The sequence below is a fragment of the Vanellus vanellus genome (genome assembly GCF_965231255.1).
Source record: "Vanellus vanellus genome assembly, chromosome: 5".
Lineage (NCBI taxonomy): Eukaryota > Metazoa > Chordata > Aves > Charadriiformes > Charadriidae > Vanellus > Vanellus vanellus.
In genome coordinates, this window is record NC_138910.1 from 48,826,474 (window position 1) to 48,851,489 (window position 25,016).

Sequence of the window (25,016 nt, forward strand, 5' to 3'; positions counted from 1 at the left end):
TTATTTATGTTCCTTTGTTGGTGCATAGTACAGTTCCATAGGTTTGTTCACTTTCCAGTACTTCTCACTGACCAGTTCCAAGGAAAATGACCCATTTAGCACCTAGAAGAGAACACCCAAACAGAAATGAAAAAATCTGGTGGCTTGCATGGGTAGTACTGTAGAAACATTAAATCAGAGGAATGCACTGATTTAAAGTCATCACTGATAATGTGGAACAACTTATTAGCTAACTACTCAGCATCAAAAAGCAACAATGCTAACTATTCTGAACTCCTGCTGATCTCACTAAAACAGCACCAAAAAACACTTTTGCAAGGTGAATATAGTTGCAAATAAAGCAAACCTCCGTTTTCCTCTTTCATCTCTGTAAACAGAGGGAGTACTATACGTGCATTGAAACCAGAAACATCTCTGCTTTTGTTAAAGAGACAATCTGTGGTGATGTCTGAAAGCTGTTTGAAATAGATTCTTATTTCAAAGCATCTGTCTCTTAACCAGAAGACTTTATTTTATTCAGATAAATGCCCAAGTGAAAGACTGGGCTCAGAGTTCAACCTAATTGTGATATTGCCTTGTTGTTGTATCTGTATATTCTGAAGTCAGCAACTGAGAGAAGAGATTCTTCCCTAAGTGTACTCTCAGCTGTGAGTATTAGAAGCCTACATACAAGTGGAGAAACACCGCTTTACAATAGATGCTTCCTGGTGCTACAGCTATCTGCTCCTGAAACAAGATTCTCAGATGAAGCAATATTTTTCCTCTTCAATTTTAACTGTAAAGTTATGGAATAAGTCAGCTAGTAGTTGCTGGCATCACTGGATTTTTCCCAAGTAATTTATACACCTCCTTTTCTACTAAGCAAACTTTTGCTGTATACATTTTTCCACTAAGGAATTGGTCTGCTTCTAAATAAACAACCTGGTGCTATGAATTGTATCCCTAAGCCAACTCAGGACAAGTCCATCTGAGTGGATTTTAATCAAATCTCTATCAAAGATGTATTAATGCTCAGTTTTACTCTTAAGACAGAAGTTCTACTTACAGTGAACTGCCCATTGGCAGTAGCAATGTAAATGGTATACTGCTTCTCACTGGCTGTGTCAAGGTTCATCTGGTTTGATTCCCCCTTGCTACGAAGCTCCTCCAAAGCCAGTCTCACAGCTAGGTACTTGGACAAGTGATCAACAGTGGCATTGCCTGAGGTCTTGATGTATCTGCAACAACAACCACAAAGATAATCAAAGATATTTGAGTTGCAGGTATGGGAAAAAGACATCTGGAACACCCCCAAATATTAAGAATCAAGTGTGAAAAGGCCTGTAAGAGATAGTTCACAAACAAGAATATTAATTGCTTTCACCCAAGATATGCAAACAGCTTACCAAATTATATTGTTCCAAAGTGTCCTTACATCTTTTTGACACTTCCCCCACAAGCCCTCCTGCTCTCTGTTGACAGAAGACAGCACTGCCCTGTCATCAGCTCGAAATGAAAAACCTAATAATAGCTTGTCAAGGGGTTTTGAGAACTCCTCACAACTGCTGAAATCTTCTGAGCATAGACAGTCTGAAGTGCCTGGACAGAAAGCCGTAAGGTGCAAGAGCTATACATGCAACACTCTGCACCTCATAAAGTTACTTTCCTTATTTTCTCACTGTATGTTCTCATTTTAATTCTTCGCCCAAGAATTAAAGATTGACATAAATGCTGCAGAGGCCTCTCCCAGAAGCTTAGCTTTCTCTTTGCCACTCAGAACAACCCCCAGAACTCCCCTGCAATTCCAAACCAAAGAAAAAAGATGGCTGAAACTTATAATATATTTATAGGCACTATAGAGGAATGTCTCATCAGGAGAGAAAGCCAGGAAGAGATCTGAGGAAGCTCCAGGAGAATGCTCATTGCTGTGATCCAAAATCTGCAGTCTGTGCTTGGACTGGATCATGAAAAAAATGCCAGGAAAAGCTTCCAGCCTACAAATCCTGCTGACACAAAGCTGCTCCAAAAAACGCTGACACACAAGGTTTGTTTATTCCCAAAGAATTTTACAATAAGTAGAAAGGGGCTGATATTATACCATCATCCTCGTACCCACTGTGAACTGCAATACTAGAAACCCTTAAAAACATCTTTGTGATCAAAGGCTTAAAACAGACTGTTACTGTATGCTTGATAATAGTTGAGCAATACCATGTACCTGACTTGCAATGGAAAGAGGGAAATAGTGCTTATGGTAAACAGGATGTGGTATGACTGAAGTAAATTGATTTTAGAAAGCCCCAAGGAGTGACAGAACACAAAAGCAACAGAAAAATCACAGCAGAATACATGAAGAGGAACAGAAGACATTTACCTCGTCTGTGCACTGTCATCATTCTCCATGAGGGTTGGATGAGGCCTGAAGACTAATTCGATTTCACTAGCACCATCCATTACAGGGTCTATTGCCACAGTTGTGTTGTTATTGTCCAGTTCTAGCCCAGAATCATCTGATGTTTTGGTCCTCTTATTACTAGGCCCTGCTTCCTGGTTGCTGTGTGTTGAGGCATTGCTACAGTGTGAACTGTCACCATTATCTTCTGCTCCACTGCCATTCTCAATCTGTTGTTTCTTGCCCCTCTGTAACCTGATCAGAAATACGGAGAAATGAATGTGGATTAGCATTCAGAATTCACCTAATGTATAGGCACACACTGCTTGTACTCCTCCCTCTCCCAGTCTGTCATGCCAGAAGTTAGATATACGCATGCACAAGCACTAAAGTTTCAGAGATATTTAAAGTTTAAAGAATTCATTCTTTCTTATAAAAAGATACGCATATACAAGAAAACAGATTTTTTCCTATCCATCAAAGACCTTTTAGACATATTTTAAGATAATTTTTAACTTCATACATTTATTTTTATTTTTCAGGCAATTTCAGACCACAAATCCACATGTGATTAAAAATATAAATCACACCACGCCTCACCACAACAAAGTTTGAGGCCTCTCTCCCAGTTGACTCTCTTAGGTTTAAATGCACACCCAGAATTTCAGTACTGTATAAACATATATACCACCCTTGTGAATTATGTCACAACTAAAACCTAAATTCTGGCATTATGTGCATTTATTTGCATGTAATGGTAGTACGTTGGTACAGGATTCGTGGTATTACAGTTTATTATCAAAGACATGATAGCCATAATTTAGTAAAGCTAAGCTGAAATCTGGTGTTTACAACAAGCTCCCACAGAAGTTGCAGGGGGTGATACAAAGGTTTCCATTAGTAGAAAAAAAGGTTAAAAATTATTTTGCCAGAGGTTAAAGATTATTTTGGCAGACTTCAGAGGAGCAAAGAGGAATCTCAAACTATACAGGGAGAGAAGACAGATGGTGTATTTTTAGTCTTAAGGCAAACAAGGTTACACGTAGACAAATTACATGGATTACATACCTGTTCATAGCCTGAATCTTTAATCCTTCCTCAATGCTGTGACTTAAAGCTTGCTGGTTATTGTGCTTGCTGATTCTTGCTAGCACTCTCTCCTGATGAGCTTCATATTCATCTCGGCTTGGATAAATTTTACTGATAAGAGCATCAAAATTGGGATCTGGTCGCAGGGATCTTTTTGAAACTAGCTTTTTACGACACGTGGGACATTCTTTGTTGCTGGACATGAACAAGAAGGAAGAAAACAATACTAACTCTCCGGCAATAACAAAAGCCTGCCAAAATGTTACAGTTCTTTGTCAAAGCACTCATTAAGACTCAATATTTATAGTAAATCTGAAATGGGGCTTCTATATTTTGACAGATCAGGTAGTTCCAGATATTTAAACAAAAACCCCAAACATATATCTCCCTGCTTCATTTTTTTTTAAAGTATGTTTAAGCAAACTGTATTTAGACTGAATGGCTGAAAAGTTCCACTCCACAAACCAGTTCTTCCCTTAATCCTCTGGATCGATTTTCACCTATAAAAAAAATGTATGTCTAGTGGAAATTATATTAAAGCATAGTCTTTCTAGCACTCACAGGACAAAAAAAAAAGATTAAGGAATCTATTCTATAGTTCAAGCACTAATAACTGGGAAAACTAAACCAGTCTTGTCCTTCTACCATTCTGTTCTTATTTAACTAAAACATCAAGTTCACACATTTTATTTTTTCCTGTAAGAGGAAGAGGCCTCAATAGTTGAAACACTGGTGTCTTTACTCCTGATGGTTTTCTTGTTTCCCTCTAACATATTTTTGCTAATTACTCAACAGAATTTACACAGGCACAGCAAATTAAGTGTGACCTCTGAACAAAGGCAATTGCTGTTATCAGAGAAAGATGCTCACGTTATTGACTTAATCACTTTTGGTTACCTCAGAATTCTATTCCTTTTGGGAAAATACGAACTTGAAGAATACAAGAAAAATTATTTGTACTTTAGCATAGGTTGTTACAGTAGCGAAGCTTGAAAGTAGGACTACTGCTGAAAGGCCACACAATTTGAAAGGCCACACAATTTGCAATTTATTATTAGGAAAAAGAAGAATAAGGGAAATGAGACTAATTTTTGTAAGTAATGTAGTATATTTTTGTTTTGCTGTTACGGGATCTAAACGAAAAAGAACAGGAAAAGAGAAAAGGGGTTTTCAAATCCTTACAAAAAATGAAGTTATGGGATGATTTTTCACACAAGGAAAAAGGCCAGGTCTATTCTGCCACAGATGGCTGAACACAAAAGAATGAAATATGAAACCTGTGCTCCACATTCAGAAACTTGCAGTGCACAGGCACGTAACTGTTCCACGTCAACACCCAGCACTTAAAGGATTTCCTTGATCACATTTTCATCTAAAGTGAAATCCCTTTTCCCTGTAATAATATTTACATACCCACTCCTGAGGGCTGTAATGATACAGTCAGCACAGAAACGATGCAAGCATTCTTTTGTTGTCATGGTGTTTTTTAACATATCCAAACAGATGGGACACATCAGTTCACTGTGCAGGCTCCTCGGCGACACCACTATTTCCAAGCCATCAGTGATTGCTTCCTAGCATAAAATAAAGTAAAAGTTCTTTAACGGAATTTAGTAACATCCTCACGAGATTGCATGTTTTACTATTCTTTTAAAGAGAAGCACAATAAAAAGACAAAAAAAGGCACATACACAACCACATCAAGCACACACACCCATGCTACTAAAGAAAGGAAAAAAAGAAACAAAGATCAAATGCCTTTTTTTTAATATTATGAGAAAGGTTTTGTTTTGTGAGGATTTTTTAAAAAATATTCTATCACTTGGAATACTGTTAGCACTTGTAAAGGAAAATCTTAAACATCAAGCTTCAAGTTCTAAAAAGTATAAAAAAAAAAGCCTTGCCATAAAGGACAGCTCTTTAGAACGTATTACCTGAGGTGTTCTTTGCAATTCGTACAAACTGAGCTCCCATGTTTTGCTTAAAGGTTGCGTCCCATTCGTCTGCACGGCTTGAGACATGGCTGGGAAGAAAGAGAGAAACAAGTTGCATGCTTGCATACAGGAGCCAGCTCCCTGTCCCGAGCAGGCTTTTCTGGCAAGTGAGGCAACCCCGGGTCCATACAGACACAGCAGTCTCTGTGCCAACAAAACAGAAGTACAGGGGCAACACTTGTTCATCCAAGTACCAGGCTCCACTGTGTTACACACAGATAATCCCACGCTCTGTACCACTCCAACGAAATTGAGGGAGTCAGTGAGCCATGAACACTTTGCAAAAATTCATTAAGGTTGTTAAACAAAAGCGACATAGAACTGAAGGCCACAAAATTTTGGCTGTGTGGTCCAAAAGCTGCAAATGACACCTGATGTGGAAACCATCCACTTACGAACATGCGTATGGTTCAAGTAGGGTCTACTTACTAACTGAGTAGAAGGTCAAAATTATACATTCACACAGAAAACTAGCTAAACATGTTCACTGGAAGCACAGTATAATGCCTTTCTTTTTCCTCCTGAAAATATATGGCTAAGGATTTCCAATCAGAAGTTTAGAGAATACCGGAAGATCAAGTAAAACCTAGTCACTGCATAATTTCAATCAAGACGTCCAGTTTTCCTGTGCAGTCCTGCTGGGCTTCAGCGGATGTGCACCTGATCTGCAATTACACTGGGGGGGGGTCAGCAGTTAAGTTTCAGAAACACAAATTATGCACACATTATCAGGGCTTTGCTCATTTTTTCTATCAGTAGGAGTAGACAGGCATTCCTGGAAATGGACAGGGCTAAAAATAACTGCATTCAGCAGGCTGATACGCTCCACAACCCCTGCTGCAGAATTTACTTACAGCCAAAGGCACACATCACCTTATCATTAATACAAAACAAACACACACACGCACAACAAACAACATAAAAAGACCATGCAGAGAAACTATAATGCTTTCTCATTAAAATTTTGGGATCATTGTATGAGATGAGGCAAAACTACTATACATGGTCACTGCAGACATGTGAAAGAAACTCCGGTCAAAATGACAGAAGAAAATGACAGTTCTGGACAGAAAATATTTTCACACTGGGGGAGAGAGGGCAATCCTCCCCATCTCTCCAAAAATGCCACCCTTGAAGCAGGAAAACTTATTCCAAATTGTGTCATATGTTTAAAAAAAAAAAAATGTAACCATGTAAGATGCAAGATTGCCATTGCAGACATTTCTACTAGGTGGAAAAAGTAGAAATGCTTTCTTCCTTTCTTTTATGACTTTTTTTTTAAAGACCCTTCAAATCAGCAGCCAAATGCAGATTCTACGGGCATCTACTAGGTACATTATAATCCAGTTTATCAAGTTCTACATAAAAAGGGTCAACCTCTCTGGAGAACAAGGTTACTTTATAAGTTTTAATTAATTGTTGAGGGAAAAGTCAGAGAAGCAGTGCAGCAAAGATTATTATATCTGCTTTTATCCAGGCACAGAAATCAGAGTTTTCTCCCCTTATGAAAAAAGGAAAGGGGAAAAAAAAGCCTGACATAAAGTAGCCACATCCAATATTATGTCTGAAAAAGTAACAATGGTCTGAAAAGACATCAAAAGAAATAATTAGGAGATGATAGACTGTCAACTACAATTTATAATATACAAATACTGTGCCCTAAAAATACAGTTTACTTGTCACAAGAGACATGTTCCTCTGTGTGGATCAGAAAAGTAGGATGTTCAGTCAGGGTCATTAAAAGTGACCAGTTATCACAACCCAGCTGCACACTGTCAGGTCCCAGTCTGGCCAATCATTGGACTATCTTGTCAGGATTCTGGGTATTTTAAATTATTCAGAGGTATGAATTTAACTATGGTATTAAATAACACGTCTCAGCAAAGAAGCAGTGTTAAAAAGTATACTAGTAGCAAAGAAAGGAAACAGTATTTCTCTGTGTTCTAATTTCTGCTATTATTTAAGGTAATTCCAGGCATACAGGAAGTCAAGTTCTTCAGGCTAAAGACTTTTGGTATGTGTTTTTGCCAGTTGGTTGTCCTAACAGAGGCCCAACATTATTATTATTTGTCTGCACTGGATACTACTCTTCAGTGCTTTTAAAGCTGACACATTTAATTTAACTATCATTCAACTACTGTGAGAAATTTGTGAAGCTGCTAATCATTTACACTCTTCCCAAAATCTGCTGAAGCATACAGTCAGACTGCAGCAGATTAAGACAACTAAATCCCAGTAAATCCAGCCTCTTGTAACAGAAAAGCCTGCTCCCAACATTACATAGTTCCATCACAGTAAACAGCTTGTCTAAGTGGCCCCATAGTAAAGAGATTATCGCGTGCACAAGTAATATCTTGCCTAAACTTTCATGCTTACACTTGCTAACACAGAACAGCAGCTCTTCAGCTGCCAGACTGTCAGCAAACCTATCAAGCTGGAGAACAAGTGTATTAACACTATAATTTATATTGCAACCTTGCCTACAAGCCCAAGGCTATACTGCAGAAGGCACAGTACAAGTGTCATGATAAATAATTGACCAGCTTTACTCTAAAGGCTTCTAATGTGAGTGCTTCATTCTCACCCTAAGGTCTGCAGTGATAGCACTTTCAAATTTGAAGAGGAAAAACACTGGCCTTAAAGATAGTTGAAAGCTAGAGAGTTCCACATAGCCCACTTTATCACTAGTAAACACCTCCTCTGCCTCCAGTATGTATGAAGTTGACATCTGAGGAACAGTGGAAACACGGTCAATTCAAACATGCTGAGCCCCCCGACACCCCTCTCCCCCCCCAAAAACCACAGCAACAACAACAACAAAATCACATTACACTGCATGGAGTTTTTAATCTGCTTGTTGATCAATAAATAAGCCTCCTTAGCTTTTTCCCTGTTCCCCTACAATTTCCATATCTATACTGGGCCTGAAAGATGCATGTGAATGAGGCTTGACTGATCTTCCTTATGACATTGTTGGATGTCAGATTGGATTACGTTTCTTCACACTGCTGAAAAGACAGCAACATCAACAGTTGGCACCAGTATCAAAGATCAAACTCCACAATCAGGAGAGGCATTGTGACCTAAAATTGCACTGACCATGTAATAGCCACCAAGTATCAACCAGCAGTCTCAAAATCATAACCAGTAAACCATCTCTTTAGATGTTCTCATCAGTGACTGATCCTCTCCATTCGCTTGGGACTCTCAAGTCAAGCTTTACAACCAATCAGGAGGAGACTGCACTGGCTCCTTGCTCTCAGGTTTAACAGCAAATAGTTAGGCAACTATACTGACATCTGTTTTAAGTAAGCAAGTACTCTTTAGAGGCAGCCATTTTTGAAGCACATCCCAAACAGCACTGCTTAGTTCATTTTCAGGCGTCTTTTAATCTGTTCATCTCCAGTAAAAAAAACCCTAATGAGCAAGCCACAACTGGACTGGACTCCACCACACTCTGTTCTTGTGCTGGCTGTGAGATGAATTGCTGCAGACAGACAATCTTTAGCTCTCCTCGCCTAGCATGAAGGCGAATCTGACAGGAGGGCTTTTTCTAGCTGTTCTGACAGTGCCAAGACATTCACAACCTGCAGCAATAATACAGCAATTATTCCTTAGTTTAGTTTCTTTTAGGACAGTCCACTGCTACTAAATTTAAAGCAGGCATCTGCTAAAAGAAATCCTGAATGGTGCAGCCAGACTAGCTGATCCTTTCTAAAGCTACGAAATTAGGAAAAGTCTTTCATGAGCCAAAGAAAGGTTTTCTTTCCTGTTGTTGACACTTTGTTCAGAGTTGAAAATATAAAGTGGAAAGTTTCTAGACAGAAGGAACAACAGACTTTTTATTAACTACTACTGGCAAGGGTAAAGAAGATACAGAATAAATATAAAATTTCATATTTATTCTTCAGTCTTGAAATTTATTCCACTCACATTCTTAAGTTGGATCTTCACTGACATAGGTCACTATTCCTCTACATCCCTTTCAGCTGTTTTCTTTTTTTTTTAAAGTCTTACATAAAAATTTTCTCTTGGTCATTTTTCCAACTCACAATATGAAGCAGATTTCATCACAATAAGATCTACTTAAGTTTTCAGCTATTCAACATTTCAGATCATTTCTACTTTATAAACGAAGACTACAAGATCTCTACTTCACAGGTCGCAGGTTTTAGCATTGGGAAAAATGTGAAATCAGATAACCTCTGTGAGCCTTTTTTCATCATTAAGTTCTTGAAACAACTTCTAACACATCACAACTTTATACTTCTTATCATTTTTTACCTTTATGACTCACCTATAACCTCTGGATGTAAGAGGAAAGCAACCAATCACACGACAACAGGGTGATATGAATGGGAGAAGCCACATTCCTGTAGGCAGGTCAAATTCTCAGAGCCACTAACAAGTACTAGTTGTTGTGATTTATGCCATAGCCAGAGGGCCACTCTTGTCAGTCATTAAAAAAAAAAAAACAAACCCTAACCAATATTGTAAGGACACCTGCAACCCTTCAGACTGACTCAGTCTTCAAGCACAGTAAAACTCTTAAGCACAAACTTTGTAATTACAGAGTATGCACATCTGTCACTGCCAAAGCAAGAGCTGACTGATATAACCAAAAGAACACAATACAAATTCGAGAACCAGAAATGCTATGAATCTCTTAAGGTTTTATTCCTTGTCACTCTCCAGCTCCAAACAGCATCTGGAAAAAGGGAAACAAGCTAACATTTAGTATTTAGTCATAAAACTTGCCTTGTTGCTTTGTGTCTTTTATAGAAGAAAACTGGAAGATGAAATGAGGAGATTGCTAAAGATTATTGTAACATGTGAATTTTGATTTCTTTGTACCCAGGATGTTTCTCAGTTCTCCACATTGCCAGGATATTAAAAATGAAAGAAAACAAAACCCACCTGTGCTGTCCTTAACATGTTTCAGAAAGTTTTCATTGATTTTTAAATAGCCAAACTTTATCCGCAAATTGAACAGCTCCCTAACTAGAGCTAGGACATGAGCCTGCTGGCTTCATAAAAAGCAACGCATCACTTCATTTGAAAGACTTGCTATTTAAGCCTGATTTCCTTGGAAAACAGGGCTTATGCAATCCTGCTTTTTATGCTCATCCATCTGTAGACTATTTTCCAAAGAAAATTTGAAGACAAATGGCTGGGGTTTAAAAACATAACAACGTAAGTCTTGTTCCTGAAGTGCTGGAAAACAGGTAGACAGCTATAGGAAAAATAAGAGTATGAAAGACCCCATCAGAAAAGACCTTCTGATCTCCTGCCTTCTTACTGACTGGGGAATTTACGCCTGACAGTCCTTCCAACATCCTCAGAAAAAACTTGAGCAGAGCAACATCCGCACTTGTCACACACATCACATCCACTTTACAAGCTCTTATACTGAAATGCACTTAAATATTTGCTAAAATATAGTCATGAGTCACAGTAGGTCAGGCATTCGGGTATCCCATTCCTGAAACTGTCCAGCAAAAATAAAATCCAACAGGCAAAAAGTACACTTCAGAGCTGCGGGGAGACAAGCTATTCTGGCAACAAGGCTGCCAAAGGAAGAGCTCAGCAGCAGCATGTCACTGCCTCTGCTCTTCTCTACCTTTTCAGAGGTTTACCACCCTTAGACTAGCCTTATTTCTCAAAATCAGTCATTTGTGAAAATTTAACCTTTCCTTAGGTCTAGTTTTGAACTCACCTTGACAGTGGTCCTGCTTTAACCAGGGAGCGGAGCACTTTATACCGGATGCCATCAGAGATCCCTCACAACCTGAATTATTCTCCAAAATGCTTCACAGTGCCTATTTTAGCCCAGGCAAAGGCTAAAGAGCAACTGCACACACATGGTTGTGTCAGCACACCTTGAGATCAGAGAAAGGGTGGAACAGTACCAAGCAGCTGGAAGAGATAACCCACAAACCCAGCTCAGGTGTGGCTGTAACATTACCAGCTGCTATTTAGCTCAAAACAGTGTACTGATCTCTGATACTTTCATGAAAAACACTTTTTTTTTTTTGGGGGGGGGGGGGGGGGTAAGTATCAGGCTCTTGAAAAATAAAATATATAGACTTAAAACAGTAAGAGAGTTAGACCTTAGTTTGTTCTGCCAAGGTCAACAGCACCTTCAATGATTCATATCTTTTTTTTCCAAAGGATTAATTTTTTAAAAAAACAGGTATCATAGTGCAGTTACTTTGGAAGCTTAACAGGATTAGAGTTTTAGATTTTACTCTCTCTGATACTGTAACTAGCATTAGGGACAAATTGCATGTTTTGAAGTATTCAATTCAATCATTCATTTCAATGTATTCACTTAAACTGCAGAATGCTTTAAGTTTTTTCTGCTTTTACTTTCTGTCTAAGACCTTGATTTGAAAAAAAAAAATTCTGGAAAGACACTATTTGAAGAAATTAATCTCCTCTGCAGTTCACTGGCAGCTCAGATTCCTTTACTTCCAGTTGTAATCTAGGCCAACCAGTACTAGATTGCAATCTAGTACTTTTAGTATTCACTCTTTTCTGAAAAGTTTTTCATCTCTGGATTTCAAAATCCCTGGGAGACAGCTGAATCATGTTCTGGCCTGGAGCTCATTTCCTTCCCAGCTCTGAAATTAACTGCTCGATGATCCTGAACAAGTATGTCACTGCATTTGTCTGTGCCCCTCCTTCCTCTTCTGCTTGTTTACTCATATTGTCACCACTTTTCAAATTGTCTCTTGCTACATTTATACTGCACTCACTATAATTATACACCGATCTCAAAAGCGGATAAGCTCAAGAGAGGAATGTCTTAATAAAGTGCTTTTAGTTCATTCAGCTATCAGTACTTGTCCTCCAGATACCAAGTTCAATGTCTCAATGTCTCTTACTGGGAAGGATTTTTACTTTTTTTGTATTTGCAAATTGAATTCAGTATTATATTAGCCATGTGTACCGCCATCTTCTTTTGACACAATCAGTCCTGGTCTATGCTAACAACAAATTCAAGCTCATCAATTCATGTTTAGAGTTGCAATCAAAACACAGCACCTATGTAGTGCAGCTCACCTCCAACGTGCAAGGTTCAAGTTGTCAGTCTTGAAGACATCTACGAGATAAGATATGATTTGGTATCCATCATAATCTCTTACAGTCATTAAAACACCATTTAAAATCTTTAGGAGCTAGTGCTTTGAACTCATACCATAAGTCAAACATAAAGCACCAATTACATAAGCTACCGAAAACAAAATGAGAAAGTATTTGTCATGACAAAAGGCATACGGACAGACAGAATAAAATGTTAAGTGCCAAGTAGTAAAATTCATAAGGAAAACTAACACTATACTGAAAGCATAAAGCCACAACAAAAGGCTCACTAATAAAAGGTCACTTCAGAGCGGTGGTGGCATCTCCACTCGTCAGGACAGTGAAACTTGACTGGACATGGTCATGAACAAACCTGATCTAATTGGCCCTGCTTTTACCAGGAGGCTGTATTAGATGATCTCTGGAGGTCTTTCCAACTCAAATAATCTAATTATGGGGTTATCTCACTATCAAAGACATTTATACTTACTTTTGCTGTATAGGAAATGACACAGCCAAGAAAAGACAATGGCAACTAACACTCATCAGCCAATAAAGCATTGCCATAATAAAAAGCTGAAGAAACCTGAACAGGATCTTCTCCTACTCCACACTTGCATACACACACCTTTTACAATCTATGTGGCTGAATATGATTATACGAACATCCTCCTTACCCACAAAAGAAACATCAGAAGGCTTTTTTGGGAGTACAGTGACCACTAGCTTTGCATAAAGTAGAATCTATTTGAACTGTGTGTAAACAGCAACAAGGAAGGGCCTTCGGATGTCTAGTATGTTATAAAAAACATCTAGTGAGTCTGCTTAAGGTGGGAGTTTCCTCCATAAACACATGATACAACCACATATTTAAGAAAAATACTATTTTCCTTAAATATCTTCTGAGAACTTGTGGAATCATCAGTAAAATTCGCAGCTAGGTTTTTTTGTCTAAACTGGAAAATTAACAAATAAGCCCCAAACCACCATACAAATGTTTTCTGATAATATAGTTTCTTTCTCCTGTACGTATATTTGAAATGGCCAACAGTAAGCAAAAAATGCCTTGGATTTTGACCACCTACTGAAAAGCAGGCCTCTTGAGAGCTGAAGGTATCTGCCCAAATTTAACATTTGTAGCTGTTAGAATAGAGCTGTAAATGGTGACAGATTAGTAGTAAATCTGCAAATTCATGAGGATCAGATATAGATTACAAAATGAATGCTATCAAGTGAATAGTTTCAGCTACTATCACAGAAAGCCTAAAAGTACATTCATGGGCTAATTTAAAAATTATCACCAAACACTTTATCAGTTAATACTCTCTAGTAATGTAAGTGAGCTCCTTTGGAAATGCCTAATACATTTAAAAGTGAGTGGTTAACAACACTTAGATTAAGCCAGTGTTTAGAATACTTTTGTACACATTAACTAGAAGTCTATCATCTGCAAAGCACAATCAAAGCCAATTAAAAGACTATTAAAGATGCCAAATTAATACAAACTATGAAAATGAAACTTCAAATAGCAATTACATGCTCCAGAAGTCAAATCTGATAACAAATAATGAGTATTTACACCATGCTTTCCACCCTTAAGATGTATCAGCTTGCAAACAAACACATCCTTGCACTCTATTTGTGGGGTAGAAACAATAAATCAAGAAAAAACAAGGGAGAAGAGATGTAGCTACAGCTCATTGCTGTATGCTCCATGAAAGAGATACAGCCAGAACACCAGTAACTCCATGGGCAACAGTGCTGCTGGGAAATAAGAAAGGAATTAAATTCTTATCAGGGCATCATCCTTGGATCCTGAACTGGATTTTGCTAGTGCATGTTTAAAACCACCTGTATCATTACAACCCTACCTACCACCTCCATGCCAAAAAGCACTCCTCCCCCGTGCCAGCACAGTCCTTCCCCAATACGTTCCCAACCACCACAAGGAATGGCACTGTTACCCATATGTCCCCCTGCAATCACACAAAGCCTCCAGAGCACTGTAAGAAGCCTCTGCTCTTCCACCTCTCTCCAAATCTACCGCAAGAGCAAGGATATGTCAGCCCAGAGAGAAACCCCCATCTTCCTCCACTGCAGATTCAACTGCTGCCCTTATGCTCTTCCCTGGACAACGGAATAATAGTATAAATACCGTATTTATGATTGCTTGCAGGCTGACATTATAACCCGTACATTAGGGAAGCTGCCAGAGAGTGTGCAGGGATGAAACAAGGAAAGCCAAGGCCGCCTTGGAACTAAACCTGGCAAGGGATGTCAAGCTCAACAGGAAGGGCTTCTTCAAGTATATTGGAGGCAAAAGGAAGACCAGAGAAGCTGTGGGCCCACTGTTGAATGAGTCAGGAGCCATGGTGACGGAGGATGCGGAGAAGGCGGAGTTATTGAATGCCTTCTTTGCGTCGGTCTTTAGTACTCAGCCGAGCCCTCAGGAGTCCCAGGCCTTGGAGAAAGTAATGGGGAAAGAGGAAGACTTCCCCTGGGTTGAGGAGGATCAAGTGAGGGACCAGTTAGATCAATTAGATATTCACAAGTCCATGGGCCCTGATGGGATGCACCTGAGAGTGCTGAGGGAGCTGGCAGAGGTCATTGCTGGGCCACTCTCCACCATCTTTGAAAGGTCCTGGAGAACAGGCGAGGTGCCTGAGGACTGGAGGAACGCCAATGTCACTCCGGTCTTCAAAAAGGGCAAGAAGGAGGACCCGGGGAACTACAGGCTGGTCAGCCTCACCTTCATCCCTGGAAAGATGATGGAACAGCTTGTTCTGGGCGTCATCTCAAGGCATGTGGAGGAAAAGAAGGCTATCAGAAGTACTCAGCATGGATTCATCAAGGGGAAATCATGCCTGACTAATCTGATAGCCTTCTATGATGGTGTGACTGGATGGATAGATGAGGGAAGAGCGGTAGATGTGGTCTACCTTGACTTCAGCAAGGCGTTCGACACGGTCTCCCACAGCATCCTCATAGGGAAGCTTAGGAAGAGTGGGTTAGATGAATGGACAGTAAGGTGGACAGAAAACTGGCTGCAAGGCAGAGCTCAGAGGGTTGTGGTTAGGGGCGCAGAGTCTAGTTGGAGGTCAGTGATGAGTGGTGTTCCTCAGGGGTCAGTACTGGGTCCAGTCCTGTTCAATATATTCATCAACGACTTGGATGAGGGGATAGAGTGCACCCTCAGCAAGTTTGCTGATGATACAAAGCTGGGAGGGGTGGCTGACACACCAGAAGGCTGTGCCGCCATACAGAGAGACTTGGACAGGCTGGAGAGTTGGGCAGAATCTTAAGAAATTCAGTAAGGGCAAGTGTAGGGTGCTGCACCTAGGGAGGAATAACCCCATGCAGCAGTACAGGTTGGGGGGCTGACCTGCTGGAGAGCAGCTCTGTAGAAAGAGACCTGGGAGTCCTGGTGGACAACAGGATGACCATCAGCCAGCAATGTGCCCTTGTGGCCAAGAAGGCCAATGGCATCCTGGGGTGCATCAAGAAGAGTGTGGCCAGCAGGTGGAGGGAGGTCATCCTCCCCCTCTACTCTGCCCTGGTGAGGCCGCATCTGGAGTACTGTGTTCAGTTCTGGGCTCCCCAGCTCAAGAAGGACAGGGAACTGCTGGAGAGGGTGCAGCATAGGGCTACCAAGATGATTATGGGACTGGAACACCTCTCTTATGAAGAAAGACTGAGGGAATTGGGTCTCTTTAGTCTGGAAAAAAAGATGGTTGAGGGGGGACCTGATCAACACTTATAAAGGGTGGGTGCCAGGAGGATGGGGCCAGGCTCTTTTTGGTTGTCCCCAGTGACAGGACAAGAGGTAACAGGCACAAACTTAGACAGAGGAAGTTCCACCTAAACACGAGGAGAAACTTCTTTACCTTGAGGGTGGCAGAGCACTGGAACAGGCTGCCCAGGGAGGTGGTGGAGTCTCCATGTCTGGAGACATTCAAAACCCACCTGGACACATTCCTGTGCAACCTGCTCTAAGGTGGCCCTGCTCTGGCAGGGGGGGTGGACTAGATGGTCTCCAGAGGTCCCTTCCAACCCTATGATTCTATGATTTTATTCTATGAAGCCATGAGGCACTCATATTTAAGTGTCCTCTCTCCTTGGTCTCACTTTCTTCCCAAATCTGTTTTTAAGGGGTTCTATACTTCATTCTTAAAGAGCAAACCTGGAAACCTTTATTTGAGCTAAACAAAATAAACAGAAACTAAATCTGAATAAAAAGGTATGAAAATAAAGAATGGCTGGATATTAATGCAAGCAATCTGACTGCAGTGCACATTATGGTCAATGTTTAATGCGATGAAACATCTTAAAGCAGGTCTACCCTTTCACTACTTTAAGTCATTCCAATTTCAGTTACACTTGAAGGATAGTGTGATGCTGTCATGGTTTGGCCTCAGCCAGCAACAAAGAACCACGCAGCCACTCGCTCAACTCCCGCAGCCGTGGGAAAAATCGGCAGAAAAAGGCAAAACTCGTGGGTTGAAATAGTGCAATTTAACAGAACAACCAAAGGGAAGAAAGAAAAACAATAACACTAATAAAGGAGTATAACGACACGATTACAGTACTGCCGCGAAGCGCACCGACCAGACCCGAACTGCCGCAGCCCGCCCAGGAGCGGCAACTATCCCCCCCCGCCCCGGCTAGCGCCTCTTATACTCTTCTAGCTGGGCACGGGTCACGTGGTATGGAATACCTGCCTCCCCTGCCGGCTCCTTGGGGAAATTAACCCCATCCTTGCTGCAACCAGGACATTATCCACCCCTTATTCCATACCATCTATGTCATGCCCAGATCTTACAGTTCCCATAGTCTATGGTCCATCCCTCCAAAATGTCCATTGAGCTCACTTAGTCCATGATGGTAGGCTCCATCAGTGAGACCAGTCTCTCAGGGCACATAAGCTGGTGTGTGGTGCTGGACTGGTGTTTGCTGTATTTGAAGCTTGTAACTGGTGTACCCGGTGCAGTCCATGCCCATGGTCCACAGGTTGAAGATGTCGATCTCAAGGAAGTTGCTGGGTGACAGCTGCTGAGGCCAGTTCTTATTACATCATCACTGCACTTTACTCAGTCTCATCAAAGTCCATCTGTCATTGATTTGGGTGATTCTTCTGTAGTACCATTGATAGCAATGATAATGATAACATACACCAGCAAGGTTATTTAACATTTAACATCATAAAATTTATTCATTGGCTATTCTCACCCAAATTCAAATCCCCATGAGGTACACATTGGACCTCCCCGTCCTCTCGCATCACCCACCAAGCGCACCCGGATCCTTCTGCAAAAGCAATCCCACAGATGGGTTTGCCTTTGCCTGAGGCAGGGCTAACCCAGACTGTCTTCCCTAACATATTCTTCATATGCACTACAGGGACTTTATCCTCTTCTATTGTACATAGAAGTTTTGATTGGGCAGGGCCAGCTCGATTGGCAGATCCCCTGGTGTTAACTAGCCAGGTGGCTTTTGCTAAATGGGCATCCCAATGTTTGAAGGTCCCACCCCCCATGGCTCTCAGTGTAGTCTTCAGCAGTTCATTGTATTGTTCTATCTTACCTAAGGCTGGTGCGTGATAGGGGATGTGATATACCCACTCAATGCCATGCTCTTTGGCCCAGGTGTCTATGAGGCTGTTTCAGAAATGAGTCCTGTTGTCTGACTCAATTCTTTCTGGGGTGCCATGTCGCCATAAGACTTGCTTTTCAAGGCCCAGGATAGTGTTATGGGCAGTGGCATGGGGCACAGGGTATGTCTCCAGCCATCCAGTGGTTGCTTCCACCATTGTGAGCATGTGGCGCTTGCCTTGGCGGGTTTGTGGGAGTGTGATATAATCAATCTGCCAGGCCTCCCCCTATTTATATTTTAGCTATTGTTCTCTGTACCAAACAGGCTTTAACTGCTTGGCTTGCTTAACTGCAGCACACATTTCACATTCGTGGATAACCTGTGCAATAGCGTCCATGGTCAAGTCTACCCCTCGGTCACGAGCCCATCTATATGTCGCATCTCTTCCTTGATGGCCTGAGGCATCGTGGGCCCACCGAGCTATTAATAGTTCACCCTTATGTTGCCAGCCCAGATCCACCTCAGCCACTTCAATTTTAGCAGCCTGGTCTACCTGCTGGTTGTTTTGATGTTCCTCAGTGGCCCGATTCTTGGGGACGTGGGCATCTACATGACGTACTTTCACAACCAGATTCTCTATCTGGGCAGCAATATCTCGCCACAGTTCAGCAGCCCAGACAGGCTTACCTCTGCACTGCCAGTGGTTCTGCTTCCACTGCTGTAACCACCCCCACACCCCCACAGAGCATTTGCCACCATCCATGAATCAGTACAGAGGTAAAGTACTGCCCATTTCTCTTGCTCAGCAATGTCCAAAGCCAGCTGAATGGCTTTTACCTCTGCAAACTGGCTCGACTCACCTTGTCCTTCAGTGGCTTCTGCAACTCATCATGTAGGATTCTACACAACAGCCTTCCACTTTCGATGTTTTCCCACAATACGGCAGGACCCATCAGTGAACAGGGCATGTTTCTTTTCATTTTCTGGCAGTTCATTATATGGTGGGGCCTCTTTCACAGGCGTCACCTCTTCCTCTAGTGATACTCCAAAATCTTTGCCTTCTGGCCAGTCCATGATCACTTCCAGTATTCCTGGGCAACTGGGGTTTCCCATTCGAGTTCGCTGTGTGATCAGTGCAATCTACTTACTCCACGTAGCATTAGTTGCATGCTGGCATGTGGCAGGGACCCTTTCTTTGAACATCCAGCCCAGCACCAGCAGTCAAGGTGCTAAGAGGAGCTGTGCTTCAGTGCCAACCACCTCCGAAGCAGCTCGAACCCCCTCGTATGCTGCCAATATCTTCTTTTCCGTTGGGGTATAGCAGGCTTCGGATCCTCTTTATCCCCGACTCCAGAACCCCAGGGGTTCACCTCGAGTCTCCCCTGGTGCTTTCTGCCAGAGGCTCCAGGTAGGGCCATTCTCCCCAGCTGCAGTGTAGAGCACATTTTTAACGTCTTGTCCCACCCGGACTGGCCCCAAGGCTACTGCATGAACTAGTTTCCTGCTTAATTTGTTCGAAAGCTTGTCGTTGCTCAGGACCCCACTTAAAATCATTCCTTTTCCATGTCACTTGATATAGAGGGCTCACAATCAGACTGTAATTTGGAATATGCATCCTCCAAAACCCCACAACACCTAAGAAAGCCTGTGTTTCCTTTTTACTAGTCAGTGGGGACATAGCTGCTGTTTTGTTGATCACATCCATTGGGATCTGACGGTGTCCATCTTGCCATTTTATTCCTAAAAATTGGATCTCCTGTGCAGGTCCCTTGACCTTACTTCGTTTTATGGCAAAGCCAGCTTTCAGAAGGATTTGAACTATTTCATTCCCTTTTTCAAAAACTTCTTCTGCTGTGTCGCCCCATACAATGATGTCATCAATGTACTGCAGATGTTCTGGAGCTTCACCCTGTTCCAGTGTGGTCTGGATCAGTCCATGGCAAATGGTGGGGCTGTGTTTCCACCCCTGGGGCAGTCGATTCCAGGTGTACTGGATGCCCTTCCAAGTAAAAGCAAACTGTGGCCTGCACTCTGCCGCCAAAGGGACTGAGAAGAATGCATTGGCGATATCAGTCATTGCATACCACTTGGCTGCCTTCAACTCCAGTTCATATTGAAGCTCTAGCATGTCTGGCACAGCAGCGCTCAGCAGTGGCGTGACTTCATTCAGGCCACGATAATCCACTGTTAGCTTCCACTCTCCATTAGATTTTTGCACTGGCCATATGGGACTATTAAAGGGTGAGCGAGTCTTGCTAATCACTCCTTGAGTCTCTAGTTGATGAATCAGCTTACGGATGGGAATCACAGAGTCTCAGTTAGTGTGATATTGCTGCCAATGAACCGTTGTGGTAGCAATCGGCACCTGTTGTTCTTTGGCCCTCAACAACCCTACCACAGAGGGCTCCTCCGAGACCAGGCAAGGTGGATAACTGTTCAATTTCTTCCGTCTCCAAGGCAGCTGTGCCAAAAGCCCAACGGTATCCTTTTGGGTCCTTGAAGTATCCTCTCCTGAAATAGTCTATGCCAAGAATGCATGGAGCCTCTGGGCCAGTCACAATGGGATGCTTTTGCCACTCATTTCCAGTTAGGCTTACTTCAGCTTCCAGTACAGTCAACTCTTGGGATCCCCCTGTCACTCCAGAAATACAAATGGGTTCTGCCCCTCTGTAATTTGATGGTATTAAGGTGCATTGCGCACCAGTGTCCACTAGAGCCTTATACTCCTGTAGCTCAGATGTGCCAGGCCATCGAATCCACACATTCCAATAAACCAGGTTGTCCCTTTCCCCCACCTGGCTGGGGGCAGGGACCCTCTAATCCTGATCATAGTATACGTTACTTGTTGCAGAAATGACTTGGAATTCCCTTCAAGAGGATTGGAGGTGAGATCAGGCCTTCCACTCTGTCTGGGGAGCTGTCTGCTGGAAACGGGAGCAGCACTTTCCCTGGAGGGATCCCCTTTTGTGATTGTTCTTCCTTGCAGCTCATGTACCCGTGCATGTAGGGTCGAGGTACATTGTCCATCCCACCCCCTCATGTGCTCTCCATGGTCACGCAGGTAAAACCACAGGGTGCCTCGTGGTGCATACCCCCATACTCTCCCTCTTGAGTAGGGAAACGCCTGCTCCTAATAGTTGAGATGCTGGCCTGTACAGGTGGGGAGTAGGACATACTCTCTTTAAGTTGCTGGACCTTCTGGGACAGTTTCTCCACAGCTGAAACGAGGGGGGAAGACAGGCTTTCTTCATATTGACGGACTCATCCAGCCACCTCATCCACCGTTGGTCCCTCTTCACCTCTCCATTCCATCACTGCCAAGGAGTTGGCATATGATGATGGTGTGCTCTGTACAAACTTCCGCCATATGGGCCTTGTGCACTGGACTTCATCAGGATCTGTGGGTAACCGCGTGTTATCTGGGTCGAAGTAAATCATCTCCCGTACAGCTAATTCCCTCAGGTACTGGATACCTTTTTCCACGGTGGTCCACTTGCTTGGACGACATACAACATCTTCACTGAAAGGGTAGCTTTCCCTTACACCTGACAGGAGTCACCTCCAGAGGCTGAGGGCTTGTGTCTTTTTCCTCCCAATCACCTTGTCAATGCCCGCCTCCCTAGACAGGGATCCCAGCTGCTTAGCTTCCCTGCCCTCTAATTCCAAGCTACTGGCCCCGTTATCCCAGTTATCCCAGCATCGGAGCAGCCAGGTGACAATGTGCTCACCAGGAAGTCGACTGAAATCTTTTCGCATATCTTGCGGCTCACTCAGGGATAGGGATCGGGTGATTATCTCTGGTTCTGTCTCTTCCTCCTGTTCCTTTGATGGCCCTGGTTCGTCATCATCCTTTACTATGCAAACTGATTTCTTGGTGTATTTCTTCTTCTGTATAGGAGCAACTGATACTGGCACAGGTTGGTTGTCTGGTTCAGCTGCAGTGCCTGCCGCCCGGGTTGGAGTGGCCGCAGTGCCTGCTGGTCTGGTTTTCCCCTCTTTCCCCTGAGGGTCCTGCATAGTACTGAGCAGTGTTTTGTAGATACTGGCCAGGGCCCAGCACAGTGCCCTAAGTTGTGCCTCTCTGGAGTAGCCACAGCATTTTCCTTTCAAATATTCTATTACTGTATCAGGGTCCTGTAGTTGTTCAAGGGTGAAGTCCCAAACCATTGGAGGTGAGAAGTTCTCTAGATACCTGCCCATATTCTCCCACATCCCATGCCACCCCTGACTATCTGGCCTTGGGACAGATCTCTGAGTGGTAGTCTTAAACAGTTGTTTAACCCTAAACAAAACTTGAAAAACATTCAGGAGGCATAGCAATAGGAACATCCTGGTTTGAGCACCCCAAGGATATTCAAAATTCTCAAAAGGTGTCATACCTGGCCTAAAGGAGAAAAAGGGAGGCAAAAGAGCTGAGGAAAGTATCTCCCCCTGTTTCTCCCATAGACTGGGTGTGATTATTGATAACTTCTGAGAGACGGTAACCAAGGTATGGACAGGACAGCAATACTGCATAGAGAACCCAACAAAGCCACCTGAATAGTGATATGACCATATCATAAGCTGATATTGCACAGGACAGCAAAATGATAGTCCTGATCCCTCTCCCCGAGATGACAAACAGCATCATGGGGAGTACATACAGCATATTAGAATTTACATAACACAGCCATGCAAACAAACGAAGCAACATTGTAACCAGCTACTATCTAACTAATAGGAGAAATGCATATAAGAAACCTGTTTTAACAAGCTCTGGTCAGATCTGTCGTTGTTGCAAACCTTCTCGCCCCACATTGGGCGCCAAAAAGGACTGTCGTTAGTTTGGCCTCAGCCAGCAACAAAGAACCACGCAGCCACTTGCTCAACTCCCGCAGCCGTGGGAAAAATCGGCAGAAAAAGACAAAACTCGTGGGTTGAAATAGTGCAATTTAACAGAACAACCAAAGGGAAGAAGAAAGAAAAACAATAACACTGATAAAGGAATAGAAGGACACGATTACAGTACTGCCGCGAAGCGCACCGACCAGACCCGAACTGCCGCAGCCCGCCCCGGAGTGGCGACTATACTTCCCCCCCCCCCCCACGGCTAGCGCCTCTTCTAGCTGGGCACGGGTCACGTGGTATGGAATACCTGCCTCCCCTGCCGGTTCCTTGGGGAAATTAACCCCATCCTTGCTGGAACCAGGACAGATGCACACTGAGAAATAGATACAGTGTGATAACCATCCTGACAATCCCATTTTAACAATGTTTGCATCTGGTTCCTTGCCATTCCATTTTCCTACTTTATTTACAGAAGTAAATAAAGGTATTACCATTCAAATGTTTTGATCAATTACATCAACATAGCTCCATCACAGCTGAGAAAACAATTTCACTTTAATAAAACCAGAAAATTAATATTAAAATGAAACACAAATTTTACTTTCAGATGGGTACATCCATCTCCCACTGGACATTAGATAAATCAGCTGGCACAATGAAGAAGTTATTAATACAATAATTATTTGTACATACATGAGTGTCAGATTTTCCCCTCATTCAAGGTTGTGCCAATTTCTACATTTAAAATATAAATCCAGCCTGTTCTGTATGAACATATTCTTCTTTTCTTTGTAGTATTCTGTCACTAGAATGCATATTAGGAGAGGTTATAAGTATGAATTTCTACAGGCTGCTTGAAAGAACATAATCTTTAAGACAGTTTGTCAGATTCTCTCATTTGCCACTTAAAATTGAGTCTAGATTTCTCAAAAAGTGAAGCTCATTCAAATCCATTGTAAAGGTCACATTAGAAAGATTCACACTTTTTCCTCTTACCCCATTACTTTCAATAATAAAACCTTTCATCTAGAAGAGGCTTGAGTACACGAGAAGTTACTTTATGGCACTCAGCACTGGAAGTACAGAAAAATTAGGGAACCGGCATTTATTCCCAAAGCAAGTATTATAAAGCTCTGCATTTTCATATGGTTTAACTGATAAATTCAAAGTTTGTCAGTCCATAAAGACCAGCTAGCAAAGAGAGACAACCTAATTTCTGCTCTAAGGCACTACCAGCCAGGAGGAAAAAAAAAAAAAAAAGAAGTTGTATAATTAATTCAAGACCACAGACTCAAAAATGTCCCTGAGTAGCCAAAACCTGAGGAATGCAGATATCTGAGGAAGTGGCACAGTTTAACAGCCTCAACAGTCGGTAACACTACAGACTTTTCCCAACATGATTGTCCCTCAGTCACACTAGTTCTGAGTTTTTAGTTTTCCTGATAACTAGTCCCAAACTCCCATTTTCCTAAAACCTGTCCCATAAACTGAATAGGCATTTTTCTTCATCATAAAAAGAAATCCTTCCTTGAAACACAAGTAACACCACCTGATGCTGTGATTATGAAACATCCAGTAGGCTATGGGACAGACGACATCTGACAGGGGTGGGGGGGGAACAATACTGGCATTTCTGAAACACACTGGCTTGCTAGCACATGGTCTTTTACAGTTTCTTCACTGTAATTATTCTCCTGAGGAAGAAAGTGGTTTTGCCTGGTGCCTTAAGATGTGGGATCTTCCAGTTAATTGCCATTTACCTTTTACTGGACCTGAAATGAACTGATCCATGGAGTGTGGCAGCATTTCCAATCTGGCCATCAAGCTGCTCATCCTGGACTTTAGAAACATTTGCGCTATGACCTCATACAAACCATCTGCTATACACATGTATACTTACAGAAGAATTGAATGAATCTAATGCTAATAGCAGTGACCAAAGAGAGAGAATCCTCCTGTTTTAGGTGTCAAGAGCATTATCAGGAAAAAAGTATCAAATTAAACTTTTGGTTATACTCAAGGCTGTTTTATCACAGTGTTTTAAGAACAGTCATGTACTT

The 25,016-nt window shown here is 42.2% G+C and overlaps 1 protein-coding gene across 1 annotated transcript; it reads right to left on the reverse strand.

The window, feature by feature from the left end:
- RNF2 (ring finger protein 2) lies at positions 1 to 5,481 on the reverse strand (the record flags this gene model as incomplete). Its single annotated transcript, XM_082483862.1, has 6 exons — positions 1 to 102; positions 1,046 to 1,217; positions 2,354 to 2,626; positions 3,440 to 3,655; positions 4,874 to 5,034; positions 5,395 to 5,481. 6 exons carry the CDS (start codon positions 5,479 to 5,481, stop codon positions 1 to 3), a joined length of 1,011 nt encoding a protein of 336 aa, XP_082339988.1.
- Positions 5,482 to 25,016: the final 19,535 nt, after the last annotated feature.